This window comes from Falco cherrug, chromosome 5 (genome assembly GCF_023634085.1).
Source record: "Falco cherrug isolate bFalChe1 chromosome 5, bFalChe1.pri, whole genome shotgun sequence".
In the NCBI taxonomy this organism is placed as follows: Eukaryota; Metazoa; Chordata; class Aves; order Falconiformes; family Falconidae; genus Falco; species Falco cherrug.
In genome coordinates this window covers 8,237,164-8,262,559 of record NC_073701.1, presented here as the reverse complement: position 1 = coordinate 8,262,559, position 25,396 = coordinate 8,237,164, and the positions used below count along the sequence as shown (strand labels likewise).

General features: G+C 41.3%; 2 protein-coding genes across 3 annotated transcripts in view; both read left to right on the top strand.

Annotated features, from left to right (window-relative positions):
• Positions 1–24: 24 nt before the first annotated feature.
• On the top strand, positions 25–5,382 carry RHNO1 (RAD9-HUS1-RAD1 interacting nuclear orphan 1). Its single transcript, XM_005446092.3, has 3 exons — positions 25–287; positions 1,279–1,547; positions 3,774–5,382. Exons 2-3 carry the CDS (start codon positions 1,380–1,382, stop codon positions 4,437–4,439), a joined length of 834 nt encoding a protein of 277 aa, XP_005446149.2. The 5' UTR covers positions 25–287; positions 1,279–1,379; the 3' UTR covers positions 4,440–5,382.
• The window catches only part of TULP3 (TUB like protein 3), a 33,171-nt gene continuing 12,599 nt past the window's right edge, over positions 4,825–25,396 (top strand). The window contains exons 1-4 of one of the 2 annotated variants that reach the window (XM_055711143.1): positions 4,825–4,951; positions 18,772–18,823; positions 23,693–23,855; positions 24,615–24,791. In XM_055711143.1, the coding sequence (XP_055567118.1) occupies positions 4,911–4,951; positions 18,772–18,823; positions 23,693–23,855; positions 24,615–24,791 (433 nt within the window). In that variant the 5' untranslated portion in view covers positions 4,825–4,910. Of the gene's footprint in view, positions 4,952–5,838; positions 5,945–18,771; positions 18,824–23,692; positions 23,856–24,614; positions 24,792–25,396 lie in introns of those variants that run through there. The other variant, XM_027815000.2, reaches the window with a different exon arrangement.

Sequence of the window (25,396 nt, the reverse complement as noted above, 5' to 3'; positions counted from 1 at the left end):
TGGGGCTGTGCGGTGCGGGCCGGGCCGGCCGGCCTGTGTCGCCCCGGGCGCTGCGATCGTACCGCTGCTTCCTGCGGCGCCCGCTCAGCCGGCGCCTGGGCCGCGGGCCCCGTCCCCTGTCCCGGGATCGCTGCTCCCAGCCCAGCGGGAGCAGCCCCGGTGGCTCCCTCAGCCGCGCCGCAGCCCTGGCCTGCGCCCGGGCGCCGGCCCCGCGTACCCCCTGGCGAGGAGCCGCGGGGTGCGGCCGTTTACCGGCTGCGGGACCCCCTGAGGAGGCCGCGCCTCGGGTAAGCGCTCGGGCTGTGGCAGCGTGGTGTGTTGGGTGAGGGAATGCCCTCCTCGGGAAGGGCTCCCGCCGAACTCCCTCGGCTGGGCCGACCTGGTGTGGAATGGAAAATTAAACTCAGTGTCGTTTCAGTTGACATATTCAGCAGGTAAAAAAACCCCTAATAAATCATGCAAGACATGCTGAGTATGGGATGGAAGTGTCAAGTATGTTCTGTATTTAAAAACTTTTAAATTCCTGAAATTAAAAAGTATAGGTAGTTAGCACCTATAAATGGAAAGGCTTCTGGTTATCTCAGGCCTGCAATGTATCTGAGCATTGCAAGCCAGTTTTACGGATTAAATTGAAAAATCAGGTTTTTTCTGACTTTCAGTTCCTAAATGTTTTTTTGTTTGTGACTGGACTACGTGCTGAGCTTATGTAAAGAAACTATTTGATAGCTGACTTGGTTCAATAAGTCAGCTACTCTCATGGCAATTGTTGTTTTCCTCTCTCCCAGAGGTTTGAATTTCCTTACAAGTTCAGTGACTGAACCTATTCTGAATATAGTTCAGTATTTATTCAGGCTTTATCACAGATGATTGTCTTTCAAATTTCTTCTAAAATATTTTAATGAAGAAAAATACCTATGTGAGTTTGCCTGTTTTGTGTATTTTAAATAGGTACTTTCATAAGAAACTAATTCTTCCAGTTATGTTGAGTCTCACCCAAAGGCCAGTTCAGAACTTCTGAGACACTTGTTTTGTTTGCATTTCTGGCTCCACCAGTGTACTCTGCTACCAGCTTTTGCAAAGCTTCGGGGCGTTGATCTGTTCCGCTGTACACTTCTAAACCTACTTGAATTTTGACAGAAGCTTCAAAAACTACTAGTAGGAAAAAGTCTGCTTAGAGAAGTGGATCCTGTACTGTACGTAAATGTTTTACTTGTTAAAACTGAGATTTGAGGTTTCTAAACAAGTCTGTCTTCAAGTCCATTTATTTGCCCTCTACAGATTTGAAAGCGCTTGACCATCTCCTTGGGGTGCCTTCCTTTTTCTCCAATTGGCTCTAGCAAGCATCATGAGGTTTCTAAGCGGTTTTACCATACCTTTTGATGCCTCCGACGAAGAAATGCACCCACAAGGCCAGGAGGGCAGAGCTGCCATTCCTGGAGAGGCCGCGCGAGGGCGCCGTCCATCGCTGTGAAACTCCGCTACGTGCGGCCGAGAATCCAAGACGCGTTCCGACCAGACCTGTAGACCAGAACACCTCTGCTGCCTGGGTTGGTATAGCTTTTCCTTCTCCCTGCGTCTCACAGCAACGTTGGTCAAGTTTCTCCTTTAGGTCTCAACAGAAAGCTAGTTCTTCTGGATACCGAAAACTAGTAGCACGGACCTGAATTCATTGTAGCTGCCTACAGCATAAATAAGTGCTTTTGAGTGGCTTCAAGTTCTAACCGCAACCACTAAGGTCTTGCTTATTTGAAGGCATACAGCTGTGTGCGGTTATTTGAAGGCATACAACTGTGCGGTGTGTACTGATTAATATGACAATTTGTCTTCTGAAAAACTACTTCTCACCAGGAAAATGCTGTTTTCTATGGCAACAGAAAACCCTGCTCATAATAAACACTGGGGGAATTTTTTTATTGGCTTGCTTCAAATAACTGCTGAACTCTAAATGTTACATGCTAAAGTATTAGGCGTTTTGTTTAAATCTGACACCACTAAATTTAGTGAACATAGGCTTTCATGTCAGGGTTGTTTGTTCTAACCTGTCCTCTTTTCCATTCTGTTTTGAATAGTTTCTCTCCATGTCACTCTTCTGCTGGGCTCCATTTCTGGTCTGAAAAAAATATTCTAGGGACTGTTTGCAGTGTCCTAAAATATTCTTTATATCATGTAATGTAAAAATTTTTACTTTTTTTAAGCAAACAGGTGCTGCAAAAACAGACTGTTCCTATACAATAATAGTTATCACCTAGGGGAGCTCAGTTTAAGCGTTATTGCTGCTTGACTCTGCTCTTCACAAAGCAGGCTTAGGAAGTGTGGTTTCAAACCTCTGTGAAACATTCCTTTGTTCCTGGTTACGTGGACTTATTTTTGTAATGCCTTACCTTGAAGTAGAACATGTTAAATTTTTTTCTCATTTTTTTTTTCATATGCTTGAGACAGCTGTATGGCTTTTGAAACACTTAAGTACAGTAACTGCTGTGAAAAAGCATTCTTTTTGTTTGAAACAGATGGAAATATCCACACTGGTACTTAGCTCTTTGATTCTAAACATAGATTGATTCTAAAATTTGTTTGAAGCTATCGGCACTGAAACTGTTAGATGTTTTCTCTGTTTGAAAAGCCTGGTAGGCTTGTAACTTCTTGAAGCATCCTCTGCAGTGTCTCTGTCAACTTGTCTTGGTGGTACCGATTTTCTGCTCCTTTCTTCTTGACCTTATCTAAGTCTTTCATATCTTCTTGACAGCTAGGCTCTCCTGCATTGGTAAAGTCTACTGTACATGTTCTCTGAAACCAGGAATTAATATCCTCAAAGTCAGTGGTTCACCTATGTTCTTTTAGGTATGTGCCAGGATACATTATCAAGGAATCATTTCTTCCCCCCACCCTACCCCCACCCTCCATACAAAGTCTTTGCATTCAAACAGTTCTGCTGTACAGCAAACGATCACTATCCTTTATTGAACTGCGGTTAGTTTTTTTGAGGGACTGTGTAGTAGTAACAGGCATGATGGAAGGGATCTGCAGTGATTGTAGCTAGAACAGTTTGCTGTGCTCTAGGGAAAAACAAATTGCAAGAAACGGAACCTGACTCTTTTTGTTGATATCCAGGAAGATAAAGAATACTGTAATAGAAGGATTTCCAGGTTTTGAGTAAGTCTGGAATCTTTCAAAGAAATAGATTGTTGAGCTTTGACCATCTTCTATAGAAAGCCAATTTTAGAAGTGGCTTCTGAGTGATCAGTTATTCCAGAATACAGAGCTTAACTATGTTCTGAAGTAAAGATTTTTTGAGGGAATATTGTGAAAGCCATGTTAACATGATCTAAGGTGATGGAGCTAAGTGAGCATCCCCTAAATAACTTCATATTGCTCTCAGTTCAACCTCTACCTATTCAGGGAGACTGAAGACGTAGTTCATTGAATCTATTCACAGCTATGTTAAGACACAGAAAGAAGCTGGATCCAGGTTTGAACCTTTTTAAATCTGTAGGGGTTACAGGAGTAGACACCAGTTAAGACTTTTCCTTAGAACCTGGATCTTGAGTTCTTTTTAAGCTACCAAAGAATGGTTCACCTGCACCTCAGTGTTGAAGTTCAGAGGTACCTCCTGCTTAGTAGTTTGGTTAGTGACTGATTAGCTTTGCTACAGACCAGATTCCCCACTTAATGAACACACTGAAAAAAGATGGGATAGGTGAGGGAGTAGTATCAGGTTGGGATTCCTTTGTCTGGATAATTTTTTTTTTTTCTTATTACTACTTCTTTCCCTTCAGGTGTGCCCACAATTCGAAACAACCAAGTCAGTGGTGTTGAAAGCATGCCAGAAGCAGCATCGTGGTCCTCGGAAACTCCAGAATCAGGATGCCAGCCACAGTTTGCTTCATGCAGGAGGAGCTTGTCGAAGACCTATAGCCTGCAAATTTCCTCCTTTAACTTTTGAAAATCAAGAAGGATATGCAGTCCACCCCCCGGATCGTCCAAATTACTCAAAGAAGAACAAAGAGTGCTCTCACAGCCAGTCCAAGAAAGAGACAGCAGCAAATGCCAACATTCAGGTAAACAGTCTGGAGAACTGTGAAGAAACACCTTTGCCATCGGCTCCCTGGCCTGTGGAGCCAGAAGTCTTCAGTCCACCTGATACAGAGACTACACAGGTGCTGTCCATAATGAATGGGTGGTGTGGCAGCACTCTGCCACAGACAAGTAGCCATGCCTGGCATCCAGAAAAAGAGCTGGCATTTGGCACCGATGCCTGTGTGCGAGGGGAGTCACCAGAGGTCCTGGTTACAGACACTCCCGAGCACGAGTACGGAATAAAGGTTACGTGGAGACAGCGGCCTCACCTAATGAAATACCTGCAGGAGAGAGGGAAGCTGAGTGCTGCTGACATACTGGTGAAGGCAAACCTCGAGCTCTCAAGGACACAGGCCAACGTCTGACTTGGCGGGAGCAGGCATTTTCTCACATGCAAAGACACGTCCGACTAGACAACTACTCCCGGGGATGAAGAGGGGGGGTGGCTTAGGCCGAGACCTGCGCTCCGCTCTTCCCGGTGCAGGGAAGGTGGGATGTGTTGGGCCGGGCCTCCCTGGGGCATGAGGTGGCTCCGAACTGCGCTTTCTAATCCACGTGGCTCCCTGCAGGCGCCGTTAGGCCAAGCCCGGCGGCAGCGGGGCCCCCGCGCGCCCCGAGCGGAGGAGGGCGGGCCGGGCCAGGGCTCCGCCAGAGGGCCTCGTCCGCGCATGTGCGGGGCTCGCCCCGCCCCGCTGGGGGAGGCCGCGGCCAATGGGCGTGCCGCATGCTGAGCCGCCGGCCAATGGCGCCGCGGCTCAGTACCGAGTTCCGTTGCCACGGGTAGCGGCGGGGCCGGGGCTGGGCGCGGCGGCCCCATAGCAACGGCGGCGCCGGCGATGGAGAGCGCGAGGGGCCGGGGCGGCCCCGCCGGCGGCAGGTGAGAGGGGCCCGGGGCGGCGGGACCGCTCCAGTGCCCGGCCCGGGCGCTCACCTCGGTGTGGTGAGGGCGGCCCGGGGCGGCGTTTCCCGGCCCGGTTCCACCTTCCGCCGGGTGGGCGCCGTTTCGAGGAGGCGGTGTCTCCGGGCGCAAACCGGCCAGGTCCGGGTTACCCGGCTCTGCGCGCAGCTCTGCCTCCCGTCGGGACCGGGACCGGGACCGGGCCGGGGGGGAAGCGGGGGCTGCCCGGGGCCGGGGCGTGCCCGCGGCCGGCAGAGCCGTGTGCCGGCGCTGCCCTGGCAACGTTCGCTCCCAGCGGGCGCAAAGCAGCCGGTTAGAATCCTGGTGTGTTTCATGTGCTGCTCTCTTCAACGTGATGTATTATATATCACCTAAATACCTGTAGATTAAATTTGGTTTCTGGGATCTCGGTCCGTGCTGCTCGTTTCTAGGTGTTGCTGGGAAGCGGTTTTGCTCTGTTCCGCTCTTTCTGACGGAGCTCTTGGGGTGTGTGGTAACATGCTCCAAATGCTGTGGCAGGAAAGAGAGGAATAACTGAAAGGAGCTTAACCGATGTAATAGGAAAACTGACTGTGAACTTCAGAGAAGAGATTTTTGGAAAGAGATTATGTCAGTGGCACGTGAGTGAGTCAGAACTGAAATTACGTGACATCAGATTTGAGGATACAGGCAGGGAGAATGGGTTTTGACAGAATTAGTGTGACTGAAAACCCAGGAAAACCAATTTTGTGCCTCTGATGTTTAGACAGGGAAAGGAAAAGCAAGGAAAGGGCAAAAACTACTTGTCATAGTTGAACTATAACAAACGCAGTGTAGAAGAGATACATTATTTATGACATAGGCTTGGTAATTTTAGTTGAGGGGGGGGAAAGAGGCACCAGAGTTAGAAGTGATCCTGTCATTGCTTGGGTCCACCGAATCTACTGCGACACATTGGAAGATGACTTCTTTGTGCAGACTTCAAAGGCTGAGGTTTGTATAGCAATTTTGGAAACTATTCCTGAAAAGCTGATGCACGTAAGTTTCCTTGCATAGATACCAGCCCTTTAGGTTTCACGGAGTGGAAGCTACAGGAAACGATGCTGCTGTTCTGGTAACAGTTGTACAATTTCTTTCTACTAAGAAACTTGGTTTGCATACACTTCTATGGGTGCCTCACAGAAACAGCCTAATGGTTGATGTGATAGCTGCTTCCCTCCCACCCTCAGTTTATTAAACAAACAATTCATTTCCTTAACTTTCTTAATTTCTGTCGTTAAAGAAAGAAAACTAGAATACATGAACCTAAATGAAAATATGCAGGTTTTAAGTAAATCATTAAGGCCTGTTTTTTTAGGGGCTGACTCTGAACTTGGAATGTTCAGCAACACTATAATGAACTGCAGGAAGACAAAAGACGGTATTCTTAAGAAGGATCTGCTTTTCCTGAGAGAAGAATAGTACAATTATCTGTAAATCATGAATTTAATCATTAGAACTCTTGTCTGGTAAAATAATTGTTACTTGTCCAAACAGGTTTTGGTATACAAAAAGTAAATGTGGTGCATGGGGTAACTGGCAGTTTGTAGCAATGAGGTAACTGCCTATAAAGTTTAAAAAAACTGTACTTGAGAGGCAGTTAGCAGCTTTTTTTTTTTTCCTCTGAGGTAGAATACCTTTACTATTGAGCAATATGTAAAATAGACATTAAGATATTAAAAAGTTTGTTTTTTCTGGTGGACAGAGGTGAAGGGAACAAGTAAAAAAAAAATGCATGTGGTTTTGTAAATGTGCTGTGGGATACTTGATGATGGATAGACAGCTGAGACATCCCGGTAACAGGCTGTTCCTTGAAACTATGGTGTGTTAACCTATCTTCCATTTGAGGTGGCTGCAACTGAAATTGCTCAAGGTAATTTTAAAGTTTGACTTTCGGGTAGACATGGCACAACTGTCAGTGCTTTAGAAAACGGTAAGGTTGATGGTGCTGTTTCATAGTTCTGATAAGTGCTTTGCCTTCTCTCTTCATTTGGGAATGTCTATTCTGAGACAATATGAAATTAATAATGTTGAATACAGAAACGTTCAGATAAAAGTAATTGTAAATCACTGTAATATTTTTAAAAATTGAGAAGGAATTGGGTTCTTGTGGTAGCGCATACTTTAGAATCTTGGAGACTGATGAACTTCACCTTTTTGCACACTAATTGTACAGTGTACAGGAATACTTAAAGCTTCCCACATGCTGCCTTCCAAATGTGCTTCAGCTTCTGACTTGCAGATGTCATGTATGAGGAACATAACTTTCAAGGTGCAAAAATCTTGACTGAGTCTACAGAAACAACACAAAAAACCTGGGTGTCAACTACAGCAGTCCCTCCCATAATGTGGATGCTTCTTGGGTGACTAGACACGCATGAATTAGGGGGTTTCAGTTTGTGAACTCAGGAGCTCTGGGATACTTCCACAGTGTCTTCAAAAGGTAATGAAGAAAAAGGGCCTATTTTCAATAAGCTCACTTTTCAAAAGATGATGAGCCCATGGACTGAAAAAGGTTCAAAAGTAATTTCATATATTGTTGTCCGGCCAAAAGCCCTTTCCGTATTTGAAAAATGGTAGTGTAGTTGAGGTTATCAGGAATCTTGGTAGCTGCTGGACTTGACTGTTTTGTGTAGTTGCACTTTAATTATAATTTTGTTGGGGGGAAAAAAGACAAAATTCTTTGCTAATGATTTTGGCTGTACGTGTAATCCAGAGAAGACAGAGAAGTGTAAGTTACCTTTTAAAAGCCTATCAGCATCTCTGTTAGTCCTTGGGTATATTTTTCTGGCCCCGGGTGACCTTCTTGAAATCAACAAGCAGTGTTTTGTAAATTCCAGGATTTATAATTCTGCAAACCTTATCCTTAGATAAGAGAATTGGCTTAATATCTTGTTTGCTTTATCCCTTTCAAGTCTGAACAGTATAACAAGATATCTATCCAAAATTATATAATTCTGTAAATATTTTATAAATGTGGCTGAGATGTACTCTTACAAGTACAGTTTTGAAACAAAAGAAAACCTTTTGTGACTGCAATTTGAAGCTGCTGCTGTCAGTGTGAATGAAGAAGGAATCATCTTACTTAAGATGTAGACAGCAGTGGCAGGAGGGGAAAAAAGTAGCAACGCTGTTGTTACCTCTCACTAAAATTTCCAACTACAACTTGAAACGCACTTGGTAACTGCAATTGTTATAACAATGAAAGTTGTCTTAAAGCTACACTTTGATTTGTCTCTTCAGTTTCTAGAAAGTTCTTTTCCCATCTCTTACGATTTAGAATTTAGGTTACTGATGACACATCTTTATAGAGAAAAATATTATTTTTCTCTTCTGGGGTTTTTTTTTTGGTTGTTTTTTTTTTTTTTTTCAACCACTGTTGGTATGGCATCTATAGGAGGGACAAGTGCACTGATTTCAACGGAATTATTACTTTGTATGTGTGAAAACTTCCTGCAACCAGACTTGCACTGGGATAACTCCAGACTCTTGTTCTGTCACTGAGGCACAGCTGGGTGATCTCCAAAATAAAACTGTTGATTGTGTTGTAATTGGGTCATGGGATGAATTCTCTTCTAAATGGATTTGCTGATATGCCTAGAGCTGTTGTCTTAGACTACATCAAGAACATTTACCCTTATTCCAAGTGTTGTTTAAAACATATTCTGTGGGATGTTAGAACTCTTACTGCCTGTGTTACTGTAATAGAAGTCTGTGTTCACTTCTGCACTCCTTTCACATTTAGCATTTTTATGTGAAATCTGAGCTAAAAAAAGAACAAGTATCTAAATCTAGCAGCAGTGTCTTGCTAAGTCACCTAGTTTGGGATGGAAGTTAAATTTTGCTGTTTTCATCTCTAATGGCTTCCCCTTTCAATTTTTTTGGAAAAACTGGGCTGGGATTAGTCGTCCACAATCGGTTCTAGAGTGTCAGTTTAGAAAACTTCATTTACGTTCCTTCCTCCATTTTTAGGTTGAAAGACTATAAAACAAGTGCAATTTGTGGCATAGAAGTATGTAATTATTATCAGGGAACTTATGAGTTTTGCTGTTTAGTCTGGGTTAAGCATACTGTGTGCTATTTAACTGCTGACTTTGTTGCTAGGAGAGAATAGCAACTGCTTTACCTTTCACTGGTTCATGTTGTAATGGGGTACGACAACAAAAGTGACAGACAGGGTTAAATAATTCACAAACAGAAGATGAGGGAAGAGCAACTGATGTAATCTACCTGGACTTATGGAAAGCTTTTGATGCTGTCCCATGCAACATCCTTGTCTCTAAACTGGAGAGACATGGATTTGACAGATGGACTGCTCAGTGGATAAGGAATTGGCTGGATGGTCACACTCAAAAGAGTTGCAGTCACCAGTCTCCACTTGGACATTGAGCTGTAGATGAATGGTTCCTCACGGGTCTGTACCGGGACCAGTGCTGTTCAACGTCTTTGTCAGTGACATGGACAGTGGGATCAAGTGCACCCTCAGCAAGTTTGCCAGTGACACCAGGCTGAGTGGTGCAGTTGACATGCTGGGTGGAAGGGATGCTATCCGGAGGGACCTCGACAGGCTTGAGAGGTGGGTCTGTGTGAAACTCATGAAGTTCAACAAAGCAAAGAACAAGGTCCTGCACCTGGATTGGGGCAACCCCCAGTGTCAATACAGGCCAGGCAGAGAATGGATTGAGAGCAGCCCTGAGGAGAGGGACTTGGAAGTGCTGATGGAAAAAAAAGCTCAGCATGGCCTGACAATGTGTACTTGCAGCCCAGAAAGCCAACGGAATCCTGGGCTGCATCAGAAGAAGCCTGGCCAGCAGGTCAAGAGAGGTGATTCTTCTGTTCCACTCTTGTAAGACCCCACCTGGAGTGCTGTGTTCAGCTTGGGCCCCAAACGTAAGGAGGACATGGACCTGCTGGAGTGAGCCCAGAGGTGATCGAAGGGCTGGAGCACCTCTCCTATGAAGACAGGCTGAGGGAGTTAAAGATTTCATCTGGAGGGGGCCTTTTAATACTTAAAGGGGGCTTATAAGAAAGATAAGGACAGACAATAAATATAGTAGGGTCTGTAGAGATGGGGCAAGGTGTAATGGTTTGAAGCTGAAAGAGGGTAGACTTAGACTAGTTATTAGGAAGAAATTCTTTACTGTGGGGATGGTGAGACACTGGAACAAGTTGCCCAGCGAAGTGGGTGCTCCATCTGTGGAAGTAAGTGTTAAGGCCAGGTTGAATGAGGCTTTGAGCAACCTGGTCTAGAAGGTGTCCCTGCCCACGGCGGGGGGTTGGAGCTAGATGATCTTTAAGGTCCCTTCCGACCCAAACAATTCTATGATCATAGGGGTCAGAATTCTAAGCCCCTGTGGAACTTTGCTCTTTCCTTGGCTAGGGCAATTTCTATAAATTAAATGACCCTGGGGTTTTGGAGAGTGTGGTTGAGAAGACATTAAATAGAAAGATGGTCTTCTGCTTATGGAATAAATGTCTCTTTCTTTTCCTTAGCAGAAACCTAAGTTTCATAAAATTCACCTGAATAAACATGATTTTGGAAGCATAGCATTCTGCATTTGTATTGGTGGTTAAAAGCTGAAAAGTCTTTTACTTGGGAAGTCACCAGCTGTGAACTCTCAAAGGAATGTGCCTGGCAGGAGATTCCTTGTCTCCCTTTTCTTAAAATAAACCCCCATTTTAAAACCCCCTGTTTTGCTACACACCATCCCAGCATCTGTGATGGCTTTAGTAGTTAACGGCCCGTGTGGATTTCTGGCTCCTCTTGGCCTTCCTTCCAGAAAAAGAACACTCCTTTCATGTTAGGTATGCCATAATGAGTTACTTGAGACTTTTCTGGCTAAGGAAAACAGGCATCTACTTTCTGTTCTGGATAGCGTAGTAGAGAATAACACAGGCTTTTCTTTGCATTATTCTTTATAGTCCATATAGATCTACTAGCTTCTGTCCAGAGAGTGCTGCTTTATTTTCATTGCTCTGTTTCCTTGTTCCAAATAGGAGCAGCTAATCTTTGGTACCTGGTGAATGGCATATGAAACGCCAATCGGTACAGTAGTCAAAATAGTTCTGAGCTCAGAATTTAACGTTTTTGTGATGCGTGTGTTCTTGTTGCATTTTCTTGTAACAGCCTGTATTCTTTATTGTGATCTAGTTTATTAGATGTTAGACTCAAGCTCTAAATTACCTCCTTCTTGTGATCTCCAGAACTCAGAGACAGAATCATGGAGGCTGGAAGGGGCTTCTTGAGATCATCTGGTCCAACCCCAATGCTCAAGCAGGGTCAGCATGGGCAGGCTGGGTTGCACGGGATGATGCCCAGTTAGGTTTTGGGTATCTCCAAAGATGGAGACTCCCCAGCCTTCCTGGGCTGTGTGTTTTGGTTTGGGTGGATTTAGGCACATCTCTACTCCGTGTGACTTCAAAGAGAAGTAACTAATAATTCCACATTGAAGTTCTGTTTTTAAACTCAGAGGTAGGTAGAAGCAGAAGTTTTAAAGGAGTGACTTGCTTTTGTGTTTCTTTAGAATCTTCTTTAGTAAGTTGTAAATTGTTCAGATAATTGCTACAAGTTACTGGCAGGAACATGCAGTGCCTAGAGGATTCAGGTGTATTTTAAAGTGGAGTAGGACATACAGATCTAGCCCCACGCCACCCTGGTCTGGTAGCTGACTATTATTCTTACTCTCTTTATACTTTTCAAATATTCTGAGATAAGTCGTATTCAGTCTATATCATGTGGGACAGAATTTGGGTATTAAAGCATAGCCAAGGCAGTCTGTATTCACAATAATTTATTCACTCATTCAGAATTGCTTCCAAAATTAAGTGTTCACTGTTACCATGTCATTGTTCCCGTAATACTGTTCAGTAGGTGAAAAACTTGCTGAATTTGTGAAACCTTTCTCGAAATGGTGTGCTATTGGCATTAGACATCTGTGTGTGTTTGGTGGTGGCTGGAATCAAAGGTAAAAGGGATCTCACTGGAGAAAGGATTCTTTTTGTAAAAAAGGCAGGCAGAGGCCAAAATTTGCCCTTATTGAAACATCGACTGCTTGAAAATAACATAACTGAAATGTTGATGCAACCTGAGCTGTCACTTGGAAATGGGTGTGTCATTTTATGGATGGTTCCCAGCAGATCCAGTGTACCTTGGAAGACTTACTGGTAGTTAATTTAATTATGAAGGAAAGAATATCCCATGTTTGCCAACCTCCCCCCCGCCCCCCTTTTCTGCCTTGGAGAGGGAAGAAAAATGTGATGATCTCCTCACTCCTATGGATGCTATGTTATGCATTTTCCCAGAAATGAAAAAATTCCTTGTCAGTTGCAAGGAAAGCAGATGGGACTCCTCCCTTTTGTGGATTGGAAGGGGCATTACAGATAAATTTTTGCTCCTCAACCAATTTCCAGAGACAGTATTGCAATTTTTGTTTGGAATACCTTTTGAGATCTAAGAATCCTTCTTCAAATGATCTCTTACCTACAGCTTCTGTCTTCCTTCATAGCTGTAGTTCAGATGAGGAGAACAATTCTCAGGAAAGTTCTTTGGAGAATTAAGAGTGAAAACCCTTTTGTACCAGCTGACTCTACATTTCTAAAGGAAGTTGCTTTTACTTGCACTTCTACAGCTAAAAATAAAATCTAGCGGAAAAAGATGTGTGCCACAAGCCACATTCTTTTCATTCCCTAATTCTTAAGATCTGGGAGTATTGCTCAGAGCCATAACTGCTGCTACCACATTAATAAACTGTCCTGCAAGGGAAAGGGAGTTAAGGAGCTTTGTTCGACTCTTGATGGAAGCAGCTCTCTGTAGAATGAGAAATGGAACGTAAGATATTGGGAATTTTGGGACATTTGTGGATGAAAATGGTGTTTGTTGTGCCTTGGAGTTCCTTTAAAGGAAGTAGAACAGTGAAACCGACTGAAAAATTAAGGATGTTGATTGTTAATGTATAGATTCGTGTTCCTATCACTACTGAAAAAAATGCGTTTGTTGAAAGAAGAGTTTGTGTCAGACTGATACAAAATATCAAGCTTGTTTGTAGCAAGGCAGGGTAAACTCAAAATGTGATCCAGTTTAAAATGAGCTAAATGTTTCTGCTGGATGCTTTCCCTGAATCTCTCAGCCAAACTACAGAGTATCTGAATTTTTAGTACCTTCCCTAGAGCTGTGCACAAACAGGTGATACTTAATGAATGTCCCTCGTCAAGAATTCAGTGCATATACAGTGCTAATATATGCCTTAAAGAAGCTTCTAACAGTTAAAAAGCAAAACAAGCTATCTTTCCTTCTCTTGAGTCAGATTTGCTTTTAAGGTTGGGGTGAGGTCTGTTTCTGTCAGCTAGTCTGACCTGCTTAAAAGAGGCCAGAGACCCTTACTCTTTATTTATCAAATCTGTAACTACTTGAATTGTAGAATAGATTTAGCTATCTAGGAAACTTTTAAGTCTGCAAGGCTTTGCTACGTTACTTGTTTAGGATGAAAATTTGAGTACAGTGTTTCTTTAGTGGGTGTATCTTTTTTGTTGAGTGCAGGAAAAACTATCTTGAGGGTTTTTTCCTTTAACATATTTCATGTTTGTCCAGTGAATTCTGGTCATGCGGAACACTTTCTCTATACAGGCTGCTCCTCTTGTGGCTCTTCTTGCTTTCTCTGATTGTTGCCTCTTACTCACAGCTGCAACCAGTCAATTCCTTGCAACACTAGTCCATAATAAAGGCAACCTTTTATTTGCCTTTTTCCAGCTTCAATAGTCAGAATATAAAAGGGACTTAATAGGTCCCTTGATAAAACTTGAAAGAAGAATTCTTAGCTCTCCCATCTGGGATAACCATACCTGACATCTGAGATAGACTGTAGCCTTCCTCTATATCAGCTGGTTTTAGTGTAATAATATTCAACCTTGATTAAAACCTGTTGTTTTCTGTTGAAAATCCACTCCATTATGTGTCCCAATGGTTAATTAGTCACAGTGTTAAATAAAAATTTTACTTGCAGTCTGAATTTGTTTAACTTCAGTTATGCACGACTGAATTTTGTTGTCTTCTCTCTCATCAATAGTAATTTGTGGCCTCAAATCCATGGAATACAGTGGAGTGTATTGATTCATTTTCTCTTGAATAAACTGTAGGATGCATTCGAATCTTGTTAAGAGGTACCTTTTCCAGTCCTTGGACAATTTGTTCAGCTTTCTGCTGAACCCTCTTCAGTTCTTCAGAATCCTTTCTCTTGTGTAGACTTCAGACGGAACGGGAAGACCATTTTTAGACTGGTGGATTGCTTGCTTTCCTATTTTCTACGTTCCCCTGCTTTAATATCAGACTCTTTCATTATTCTCAAAGTTGCATTATACTGTGAATTTGTATTTGGCTGATGCAATGGTAATTACTGCCAAATGCTTAGGACATAACTATTTTGGGTTTTCTAAGTAAAATATATTCAGGAATGCAGAGAAGTTGCAATGAAAACTGGAGTGTCAAGTCTGCCAATCCATATGTACGCTTTGCAACATAGTTTGTAATTCCAAAATTGCAGCGTGTAATTGAAAAACACGTCCATTCTGAAAGAGCTGTCAAGAGATGTAGTGTGCCTTTTTTTACAGAAACTAAAATAAACTGCATAAAAATGAAGCCTTAATTGCATATATGAACATCTGTTAAATATCTTGTGACCTCTTCATTGTGGTTAGGTTTGATATTCTGAAAATGGTTAGGAAAGGCCAAATACCTCTACGGTAAATTTGTTGTTCATATTCCTATTGCAAGTTTGATTTCTGCTTATGATATGAAAACAAGGCTCATTCTGATGTCAGCAGGAATTTGAGGTGGCATCAATTAAAAATAAAGCATTCTGCTTCATGTTGGTCTACGCTGAATCTGGATATGGATCTGCAAGGAGGAATGGATCTGTGTCTCGCTGTCTTCTCCCACATTCAGATACGCCGTTGTATCTTCTCAGCTGAGTGTTTTTTGTTAAATAGTTGCTTTCCCACCCTCATTTTTATTCTATATCTTGGATAATCATTAGTCTTCACTTCTGTGTTATATTCTGGGTCCCTTTTCCTTTCTGTGGCATGTATCTGTTGGGCAGCTTTAGCAGGAGAGCTGCTGAATCCTGGTAGATGTAGCAGAGGAGTCGGTGGGCAGGGTCTCCTGTTCTGCTCTGCTGCAGCGGCTGGGAAGAAGATTGTGGCAGGCTACCTGAGGATTTTCAGTTCTTACTTATCAAAGGTAAACCGCTGCTTTGGTGGTTGAGGGTTGGGGTTTTTTTTTTCCCCTGTTTTGAACTGTGGTGTTGTAGCTATGGAAATGCTGCTGATTTTTCCTGTTCCTACTGGATTTTTAACTCCTCTTACTGCATGTAAAGCCTTCAAGTAGAAAAGCATAGCATCACATAGTGGGTTTGCGTGGGCACGTCCGAAGAGCACTTAGATGTGCTGGTCTGTGTAGTCTGTCCGGCTGAAGGAGGATGGGTGTTCGGAGCCTGCAGCTGTATTAGCACACTGCTTGCATTCCTTTGTGGTGAGCTGGGGGAGTGACTCTGGCACAGCCTTTTCCTGTAAGGTCTGCAATAACACCAGCCCCGTGCTGGTGGGTAGAAAAAACACTGAAGTGTGTCTCTGTGTGGGAAGCTCTTTTTTTGTCTGGTTATTATGTTATACTTCCAAGATGACCAAGTGGTGGAAGGAAGGTTGCAGGAGGAGTAAATAAAAAGTGTAATTTTTTTTTTAGCTACAGTGCCACAGTGCTTATGGCTTTAATTGTTTCTTGCTCCACGTGTGAATCCTTGCACCTTATAATGGGAAGGATTGACATCTGCTTTCCTTCCGTAGCTTGCTACAAGGTGATTTTGGTCTGTGTTTAACGGTAAATTGTAAAAGAGAACAATCTCCTTATCTTCATCAAGCTCTGTGACCTGTTAGAATCTTTACTATTTCAACCATATTTGAGCCTCAGTTAAGCAATTGGAGGTGAGGCATTGTGTAATCTGTGTTATGGTCCTGTTCCCATAGTCTTCAGACATGTCTTTGTCACATAACTTTATTCCAATTCGGGTAGAAAACAATTAAAAAATACAAAGTAAATACTTTTGATTGCAGATTTCCACAAGGCGTATATTCAAGACCTAATATTTTGGTGTTTTGCCATCTTCCAGGTAAAAAGGAAAACCTGGAAACTTCTTTCCAGAAGCGGTAGTCTTTAATTTTTATTTTCTCAAGAGGAGACTCAAATTGTTGGGGATGCATTTTCTATTAGGAAAAGCAACAAAATCACACACAGTAGCTTGTACCTACACAGGACACCTTTGTAGTTCTTTTTAATTAGATTTATGGACACATTCATATATAATCTTAATCAGAGCTACATAGATTGCTTTATAAACAAACTCCTGGCTGCAATTAACAAATGTTACCTCTTTAAGTCAGTAGGTATATGAAAACAAAAGCAGTATTCCCCTCCCCCTTCTTTTTTGGTCGTGAATATTTTAGCTGGAGCTTTCAAGCATTTTTCAGACTTTGTCAAAGATGGCTTTTTCAGTCACCTCTATGCTTTAAATAAAAAGCATGTCACATTTTAACTTCATGTTGAAGTTTCATAAGGCAACGCATGTATATCTCGCTGCACTCGGGAGATATGTTTCTGCATGTTTCTTTCTTAAATTGTGAATGTTTCCAGGTGGAGTTACTTTAACTGTTGCTGAGGGGATGTGCAATAGCTTTCCATCCCTCTTCAAGAAAGACATTAATTTTTCCAAGCCCTCCATTGCCTTTGAATCCAGTGTGCTACACATTACTGGCCCATGTGAGAAGTACTGTTAGTTTATAGAAACAAGGTGTTTTCAAGGTCCTAGACCTGTTATGTGATGATACTTGAAATACATCAGGAAAAAAAAATCAAAAAAAATCCCTATAGAAATAAGGAAAACTGTTAAGTAAAAAAACAATGGCAGTGGTAACTTACTTTAAAATACCATTACCTGGGCAGTAAGCATCAATTTTAGAGTATATAAGCTGTCATAAATTATGTGCCTATACAAAACTTTTTTTTTCCTGCACATTTCAGCCTTCTGGAATAGGGCCTGTGTTGGCTAGTGTACTCTGTCTGTAAGGAGCTCTGATCTGTTGTCTACTTGCCTGGAATTTTGAGTCAAATACAGATTTCCTAGGGGTTAAGGGGACTCTGAACCCTTTCTCCTCTTATCTCTGTGTGCTGTGATCCAGTTTCCATGGCATGGGTTTTGCAGAACCCCTGTCTCTCTCCCATCTCTCCACTTACCCTTGTTAGGGTTACGTTCAGCACTGTCCGCCAGCTTGTGACTTGACATCACTGGAAATTTTCTGCATACCTAGACCAGACAGAGAATTTCCTGTTTAAATTGAAATTTTGGCTAGCCCTGCTTTGCTGTGTGCCATGAATAATGTGTAATGTCTGTCTGTGTCACGTATGAAGTATCTTCTTCCTGATGCTTTCTTACTTCCCAGACGGGTCTTTGTCAAAGTTGTGTAGGAAGAAGCAGCACAACTGTGGCAGGCAGAGCATGGGCTTACTTGACAACTAACTTTTCCCCTTTCTAGGATTAGCTGCTCTAAATTGCACTTTATGCAATAATTCATTATCGTACACAGTGAAGTGGGAAGCCTGTATGGAACATGACTTAGAACGATGATGTGGTTTAACCCCAGCCGGCGACTAAGCACCATGCAGCTGCTTGCTCACTCCCCCCCCACAGTGTGATCAGGGAGAGAACTGGAAGAGTAGAAGTGAGAAAACTCATGGGATGGGATAAAGACAGTTTAAGAGGAAAGCAAAAAGCCTCACACGCAAGCACAGCAAAACAAGGAATTCTTTCCCTCCTTCCCATGGGCAGGCAGATGCTCAGCCATCCCCAGGAAATTTGGGCTCCATCACGCATAACGGTTACTTGGGAAAACAAAAGCCATAATGCCAAACATCATCTCCCTCCTTCTTCACCCAGTGTATCTACTAAGCGTGAGGTTCAATGGTACGGAATATCCTTTTGGCCAGTTCTGCTGTCCTGGCTGTGCGCCCTCCAGCTTTCTGGATGGCAGGGCCTGAGAAACTGAAAGGTCATTTACTTGGTATAAACATCCCCTAGCACCAACCTGAAACATTGTGTGCCATCAACATTGTTCTCACACAAAATGCAAAACACAGCACTGCACCAGCTACTAAGAAGAAAATTAATTCTATCCCAGCTGTAACCAGGACAAATGAAAAACTAGAGTTCTTACAAAAGTTATCTATAAAACACTTAGTGAAATAATTACTCTGTCATCTCTAGGAATTAATACCAGGTGTTGCAAACACAGATTCTGTCAAGTATTGACAGTAGTTCTGGGATAGTCTGGCAGGAGGAGAATATGGTGTAGGTTAGAGGCCAAGACAAAACCTAAAACTCTGAGTTAATTTGGGATTGGGTATTTTGTGAAGGAGCAGGGACTTTGCTGAATTGGTTTGAACTGGGTTAAGCCTTCAGATATAATAGTGGCTCATAATCCGCCCATCAGTAACAAAACCTTTGTTGATTACAAAGTGCTTTCAAAAGTTTACTAAGGTGGTTAAACTAGTTTGGTCCTATTTATGACAGAATATGAAGTGTGTGTTGTTTTTTAATGCCCTGTAAATTGGTGGGATAAAAGTCACGTCTTACAACTGTTTTAAAGTCTTGATGGTGAAGTTGTAGTCTGTGAATGTGCTTTGCTCTTGTAATGCAAACTGTTTACTAGCAATAATTAATTTGTTTCTTTCCCTTTCCCAGCATCTTTGAGGATGAAAGCATGAAACTGCGACAGCTGAAACTAGAGAATCAGGTAAATAATGATGCTGAAATCTAGTAAAAATAAGTATAGGAAAACAAACATTAGCCATCTAGAGACTTGAGAAATGGGGATGAAGTGCTAAAAATGCTTGATCATCTAAGGAATACAAACAATTTATTGCTAACATTTTTTCTTTAAAGATTTTCATGGCTTTTGTTAGTTTTAAGTCGACCTTACTTTGGCGTGTAGGCTTGATTTCTTTGATACATTTATTTTTCATACATCCTTTCATTTTATTTGGGTTGAGTCATCGCAATGATGGAATGAATCAAAAGAGAGGAAGGCTGAAGGAATTAAGCCTCAAAGGAAAAGAAAAAGCTTCCCCAAGCTTTAGAAAGATCTCCCTAACACTGCTGTTGAGAAAGATTTCCAGTATCTTTCAAAGCATTTATAGCCAAGCGTTTGTCAAATACAGGTCTCAGTTTCTAAAGCACTGTTTGCTGGATGCTTATATCACCATATTCTTCAAGGTAATAGAGTATCCATCCTTAATATTCTTCCTCTGTGAAATTTTAAATGCTTATACGTAGATTAGAAGATGTGAGATTATTATGATTCTCTAGCTGCCATTTCACATGGACCACAAATCCCTGTCTTGCATTAAATTCATCTGTGTTCAAATTCAAGTATGTTTTTTAGGAAGTCTCTCCCTCAGCTGAGGACCTTTAAATCCAGACATAAGTCTTTAGGCGATTGTTGCAGTGGATAATAACCCTCTTTACCAGAATTTGTTCCATATTTATAGTCTGAGTTTGCTTAGCTTTTACTTCAGACAGTGGGTTTATTACCAACTTTTATCTGAGTGTATAGACTCACTTATCTAAAACACTTTAGAGTCAAGTAGTAAAATTTATCTTTGGTCATAGGATAATCCTTTTACCTGTAGCTATCCGTAAGCTTGTGGTTTGTTTGTTTGTTTTTTAAAAGCATTAGTTTAAGTAATCAGTAAAAGAGCATTTAATGCCAAATGCCACTCAGTAAGAAGTTCCAAAACTAAGGATGGTCTGACTGCTTGGTGATGAACCTCAATGTCAGTTTTAGGACTGTTGTCTTGGGCCACAAGCTGGTGGTAATCGCTTGCTTAGTGATAGGCATTGTGGTCAATGTATGCCTAGTTTCAGACCTTGCCAAGGGGATGCATTGCTGTTCCGCCAAAATAAAGCTGCTGGGCTGGGTGGAATTCCCTCAGAGCAGCTGTCAGCTGAGTCATGGAAAGGTGAGTTTAAAGAATTCCTACCCTCTTGCAATTTTGTTTCAGGCTTTCTTGGGTTTGGTTGAGATTGCAATCATCTGCAAAACCAACAGCTAGAAAATGTCGCTAAAATATATTTTAACATCACCACCCATCCACCTCATCTTGCAAATGAGATTTATTGAGAAATGCTAAGTCTCTAGTTTAGGATTGTATATTCAGGTTTGAGTATTAACTTTTAAAGTCTACTTTTTAACTTTTACATGAATAATAGTACTATGCTTTCTGAAGAAATAGAGGTCAATAGGAGATCACTGTTAGACATGATAGCCTCATTGCTGGTTGTAGCTGATTCCCCGCTTGATCAAGTTGCTCTAAACATTTATAGGAATTGGGATTAAAAAAATGCAAACATTTTTAATCCAGCAGGATCATGTTTAGAATTTTTGCCCATACACAGAATCTGGAATAAGCATTTGCCACAGCAAAGACATATGCCTGTCACCCATCTTTAGGACAGGTTTGGAAACCCTGTAATTGCAGTAAAATAAAAATATTATTATAATAATGCATGACATCAGCTTCCATCTGTGGGCCAGCTGTGCCTGCCAGGATGCTTTTATTTAGAATACTGCCTGTTCCTCCAGGGGAGAGTGTGTGGCTGCTCAGGCAGTGCTTACTTCCCCAGCAGTAGAGGGTGTCTCCGTGTCTTTTGAGGCACCTGCAGCTCAGAGTGCACTGCCTCTGTCTCCCTGTGAGTGGAGAGTGTGAAGCTGAAGGTGTATTTCTGAATGCACCTGGTATGGTAGTTACTCTTGACATGAAGTTTCATTGATGCCATCATCACTAGCATTGTCACTGCTGCCTCAGCATGAACTAAGGAGGAGCTGGAAGAGTGGAGAGGATGTTTCAGAGCTAGGATCCATTGCACCTGGCCTACTAAGGTAGGACCATGCCAAATAATTAGTATGGTATTGCACCTTCAGCGGTGAAGTGATTGGAACCTTCTTGTTCATCACAGTTGTAGAAATAACACTAAGCTCGTTGTCGTATTAGTCTGCATTGGTAGACTCATCTGACACATCTGACTTTTAAGTTTGTTGGAAACTCATTAGAACTGGAGTTGGTGGTTTGTGATCCTTTAATCGTCCTGTATTCTGGTGTTATATTTTTCTGTGGTGCAAAGAAAATGTATCTGAGAGTATTTAATAGAGAGTTCACAAAATCCTGAACAAATCATGATAATCTGTATCTGTTACTTATTTAATGGGTTATGTGTTCTGGTGTCCTGTTCATGAATTATCTAAACTTTTTGTTGTAATATTATATGAATTTTTAGTGTAACATCGAGCTGGAGGAAAAGGCTAGTTAGTAGACAAAATGAAACACAATATTTTCTTTTTTTTTCTGCTTCATCTTAGTGGAGTAAGTGAGAATGCATAGTACTGAAGGTAAGGCTGCTCTGCCACCTTATGTAGAGAAAATGAACTGCTGCTGTCTGTGCTGTCAGTGGACTTTTAGATAATTTTTTTTTGTATCTCAATAAGCAAAGTGGTAAAGAGAAGCCTTTCGAAAACAAATTAAATTACTATCAAGTTTTGTTACTTTGATTATCTTGAAGTTCTTGCAATAAGAGGATTGGTCACATCTAACAGCAGTAAATTATATGTTTCAATATAAACCAATATGATTCTGTTGTATTGGTGAGTCTTAGAAACTCTTTGATGAAACATAATGTAAGAAAAAAAAAATTTTTGAGACTGGTGAGCACTGTAATGTTTAAAAAAAGCTCATCTGATAGAATAATCAGTTAAGTAGCTTTGAAAGTTATTATATCCTCTATTGATCCCAAATTAAATTTCCCATTCTATCAGTAGCTTTGTACCTTCTTACTGCCTTTAGGATATGTCTGGTTTTGGTTTTTTGTCTATTTGTCAGGTAGAGAAACCTTGACAACATATTTTCTCAAATGTTTATTCTGAGTATAATGTTTTCATTCTTGCTTTCCTTCTCTCCTTCAGTTTAAACTATTGGAGATCTATAAACTATCACAAAATTTTTACTTTTCCTCAGCATTAATTTAAAAATCAAACCAACAACACAAACAAATGCAAATTCTTCTGGAGGGTCTGACTACATTTCTAGAAAAGAAATTTTATCTGTAATGAGCATTTTCTAAGAGTATGACTTCTGCTGGTCATTTTTCTTTTCTTCTTCTAGACTGATGTGATAGTCTCTTTGGAATTCTCTGTAATTTTTGCCCTGCAGGACAATCCTTGCAAATAATTCTGCAGTAACAAACACTACTTGTATTGCAGCCCAGTCTTCAAAGTGTAATTATGAGTTTAAATAAAAAAAGATCATTTTGGTCTGGTGTTTTTTTTTTTGTGGTGGTTTTTATTTTGGTTTTTTTTTTAGTCTTTTTTTTTTGTGTGTGTGTAATTTTGGGTTTTTGTTGTTAGGTTGGGTTTTTTTGTTTGGTTGGGGGGTTTCTTGCTTTTTAAAAAAATTTTTTAGATAAGTGCTTGAAAAGCAGGAAGAATAAAGGACCAAGGGCTGAGTTGTTTTAGAATTCCTCAGGGAGAGGTTGCCCTAGAAACTAACCTCACTTGAGACAAAAAGTCTAATAGGAGAGGAAAGAACCAACAAGAGAGAGAAAAAGCATAACAGGAGAGGAAAGGGTTCCAAAGATGTCTATGTCTCAACTGGATTAAATTGGTGGTATTGTTTAGCTGCTGGATCCTTGGAGACTGAAAAGAATTTGATGGAGAATGGCTTTCTACCATCAAGAACAGCTTTGAGGGGGGTGTTCAGGTACCTTAGAAGCAGGCACGGTTAAACTGCATCTACAGCAAGGGGCTTGCACATCATTTGTGTAGTGGTGCATTACAGAATATTAGAATATGATTTTTTTCCTTCTTCATGTATTGCCTTAACTTCTAAGGATTAAGTGTGGGTGTCTTTAAAACGGCGCGACGTTCGCGTTTGCTTTAAGTCTTCTATTCTCATTTAGTAGGAAATCATAAACATCAAATCTTGGAAACGTAACGTTTTATTTTTTAACATTTGAATTTACTGTTCTTTCCTTTCAGTCCTGAATTACGTGGAAAAACTTTGCAAAGTAGATCAATTTTCCTTTTATTGGATCGGTCCTATTTTAATGACTATAGCTTTTGGTTTGGATTTTTTGTCGTTTTTAAAATGTTTTTCTCCCTTCAAGTCTTACCTGTCACCATTGGTTTCTGGGAACTATTTGGTTTGAGTTCTCCCTGTAAGATGATAGCTTTTGAGACAAAAACCTTTTTCTTTGCAAGTCCTGGCTTTCATATTGGATTATAAATGACTACTGATTTTGTCTATTCATATTAAACATTACTGCAATTTAGACTGGATGAAATGAATTCACATTATCTTCTGATAGTCTCAGGAAAGATCAGAAAATAAGCAGGTGTACACATCAGCCACTGATGGAGAATCAAAGGCGATGTCTCACTCCAAAGACACAGTGATATCTGTGTCTAGGATTTTTTGTAAGAGACTACAAGAGTATTCCGGGTTTATTGGAGATCCTGATCGGTGACGTGCCATTGCCAATAGCTGAGGCATGGTTTCTGCCTCTCTGGATGTGGTTACTCATCCTTATTTCATGCTTTTTCTTTATTTCATAGAGAGCTCTTCTAGAGAAAAAGCAGAGGAAGAAACGTCTTGATCCCTTGATGGTACAGCCAAATCCTGAGGCAAAGCTGCGTAGGTCAAAGCCCAAAGGGTGTGAGGAGCAGACTCCTTTAGTAGAAACTCCTGCCCCTTTCCACAGTGATGTTGTTTTACATGGTAAGCAGTCAACCTGATCGTGTAATGTTCCCCAAAATGCCAGTGCATGCATTTTATGTCACGGATGGGCACCTACATTGCTGTGACAGTGGTCAAGTGACAAACAAGACTGATTACATAGCTTTCTAGGTACGAGAGTGGAATCGTAGTACAGTATGATTGAGCAGTACTGAACTGTAAAAAACAAACAAATGTGCCAGACCCTGACATCCAGACATCTCTGCCAATTATGAAAAGCGGGTGGACAGCTGTGTTGCATGTTTAAACATGGAAATATCATTTCTACCAAAAAGGTATAGAGGACATCCATTTACATTTTTTTCTGCCTGTGGCTGTAGATACTTTTATAAAATTGATTTGTGATACTCACTGTAGAGCACTCGCTTATTGGCGCAGGAGCAATGAAGGAACGTGAAGGAAAAGAAAATAGAGTAGTTGCCCGTAAATAATTTTAAGAATGTCAATGTGTATGACAAATACAACTCATTTTAATTGCTTAAGCCCTTGTAAAAAAAGTAAATACAATCACTATATTTATAAATTGATAAACTGATGCCTGATATGTTTATGGTAGCAGGTGGCCTGTACCAGAGTCAGGCCTGACTCCCCCCAGGTATTCTGACAAAAGTTGAACAAGTATCCATCAGTACTTTAAAGAGATGCTTGAGCAAGGGAAGAGGAAAAGAACCACCATCCTGGGATGCTGTTTTATTTAGGGGTAAAAAACACTTTAGCATTCTGTTTCATTTTGGCCTGCAGGCATTGATGGACCAGCTGCTTTCCTGAAATCAGAAGTGCAAGATTTGGGGACCAAGCTCCAAACCCTCTCTGCTGGATCTTCCAAAATGGAAGACAATACAGATCAGGAAAATGATGGAGAGGCTCTAACAGACACAGCAGGCAAGCCAGATCTGCAAGAGATCCTACAGAAACGAGGTAAGAGTTGATAATGGGCAAAGTTCTTTTTTGGGGCTTTTCTATGTCTTATAACTTTTTTTCAGTAGTATTATAAAAACTAAAAAATATGAGGAATCATGAAATAAGTGTTTGTAGGATATTACTTTTAAATGCAGACTACTAGATTCTACAGCATGTAGAAATACAGAACTGCAGTTCTTTGTTCTGATATTAATTGGAACATAACAGTTATGTTTTAAAGATTTATCAATGTGCTGTATACTTTGTGGCCTTTCCAAGGAAGTTGGTGACAAAATGCTATACTTTACATTTTGCTAAAGTTTGGGGTGTTTTTATTCCAGATATTATATATATAATATATCTGGATATGATGCTTGAATATTTTCACAACAGCAGAACCCTCTAGAGCCAGTAAATGCAGTAATTTAACTGCTGAGGAGACTAACAGGAAAGGTGCTCTTCCTGAGTCAGAGGCTGTCACAATCAACAGTTTTAGAGTTTTATATTCAACAGTTTATATCCCATTGAGAAGTTTCTCAGTGGAGTGTCCATCTCTGTCTGCCAAGTATCTTATGTTGCTGCCAGTACCACAGGAAACCTTTTTTGTTGCATGCAGCCTAAGC

Coding starts and splice junctions, on each gene's coding strand:
- RHNO1 (XM_005446092.3), top strand. CDS start 1,380: ATGCCTCCGACGAAGAAATGCACCCACAAGGCCAGGAGGGCAGAGCTG. Junction 1,548..3,773: donor AGAACACCTCTGCTGCCTGG/GTTGGTATAGCT, acceptor CTTTCCCTTCAG/GTGTGCCCACAATTCGAAAC.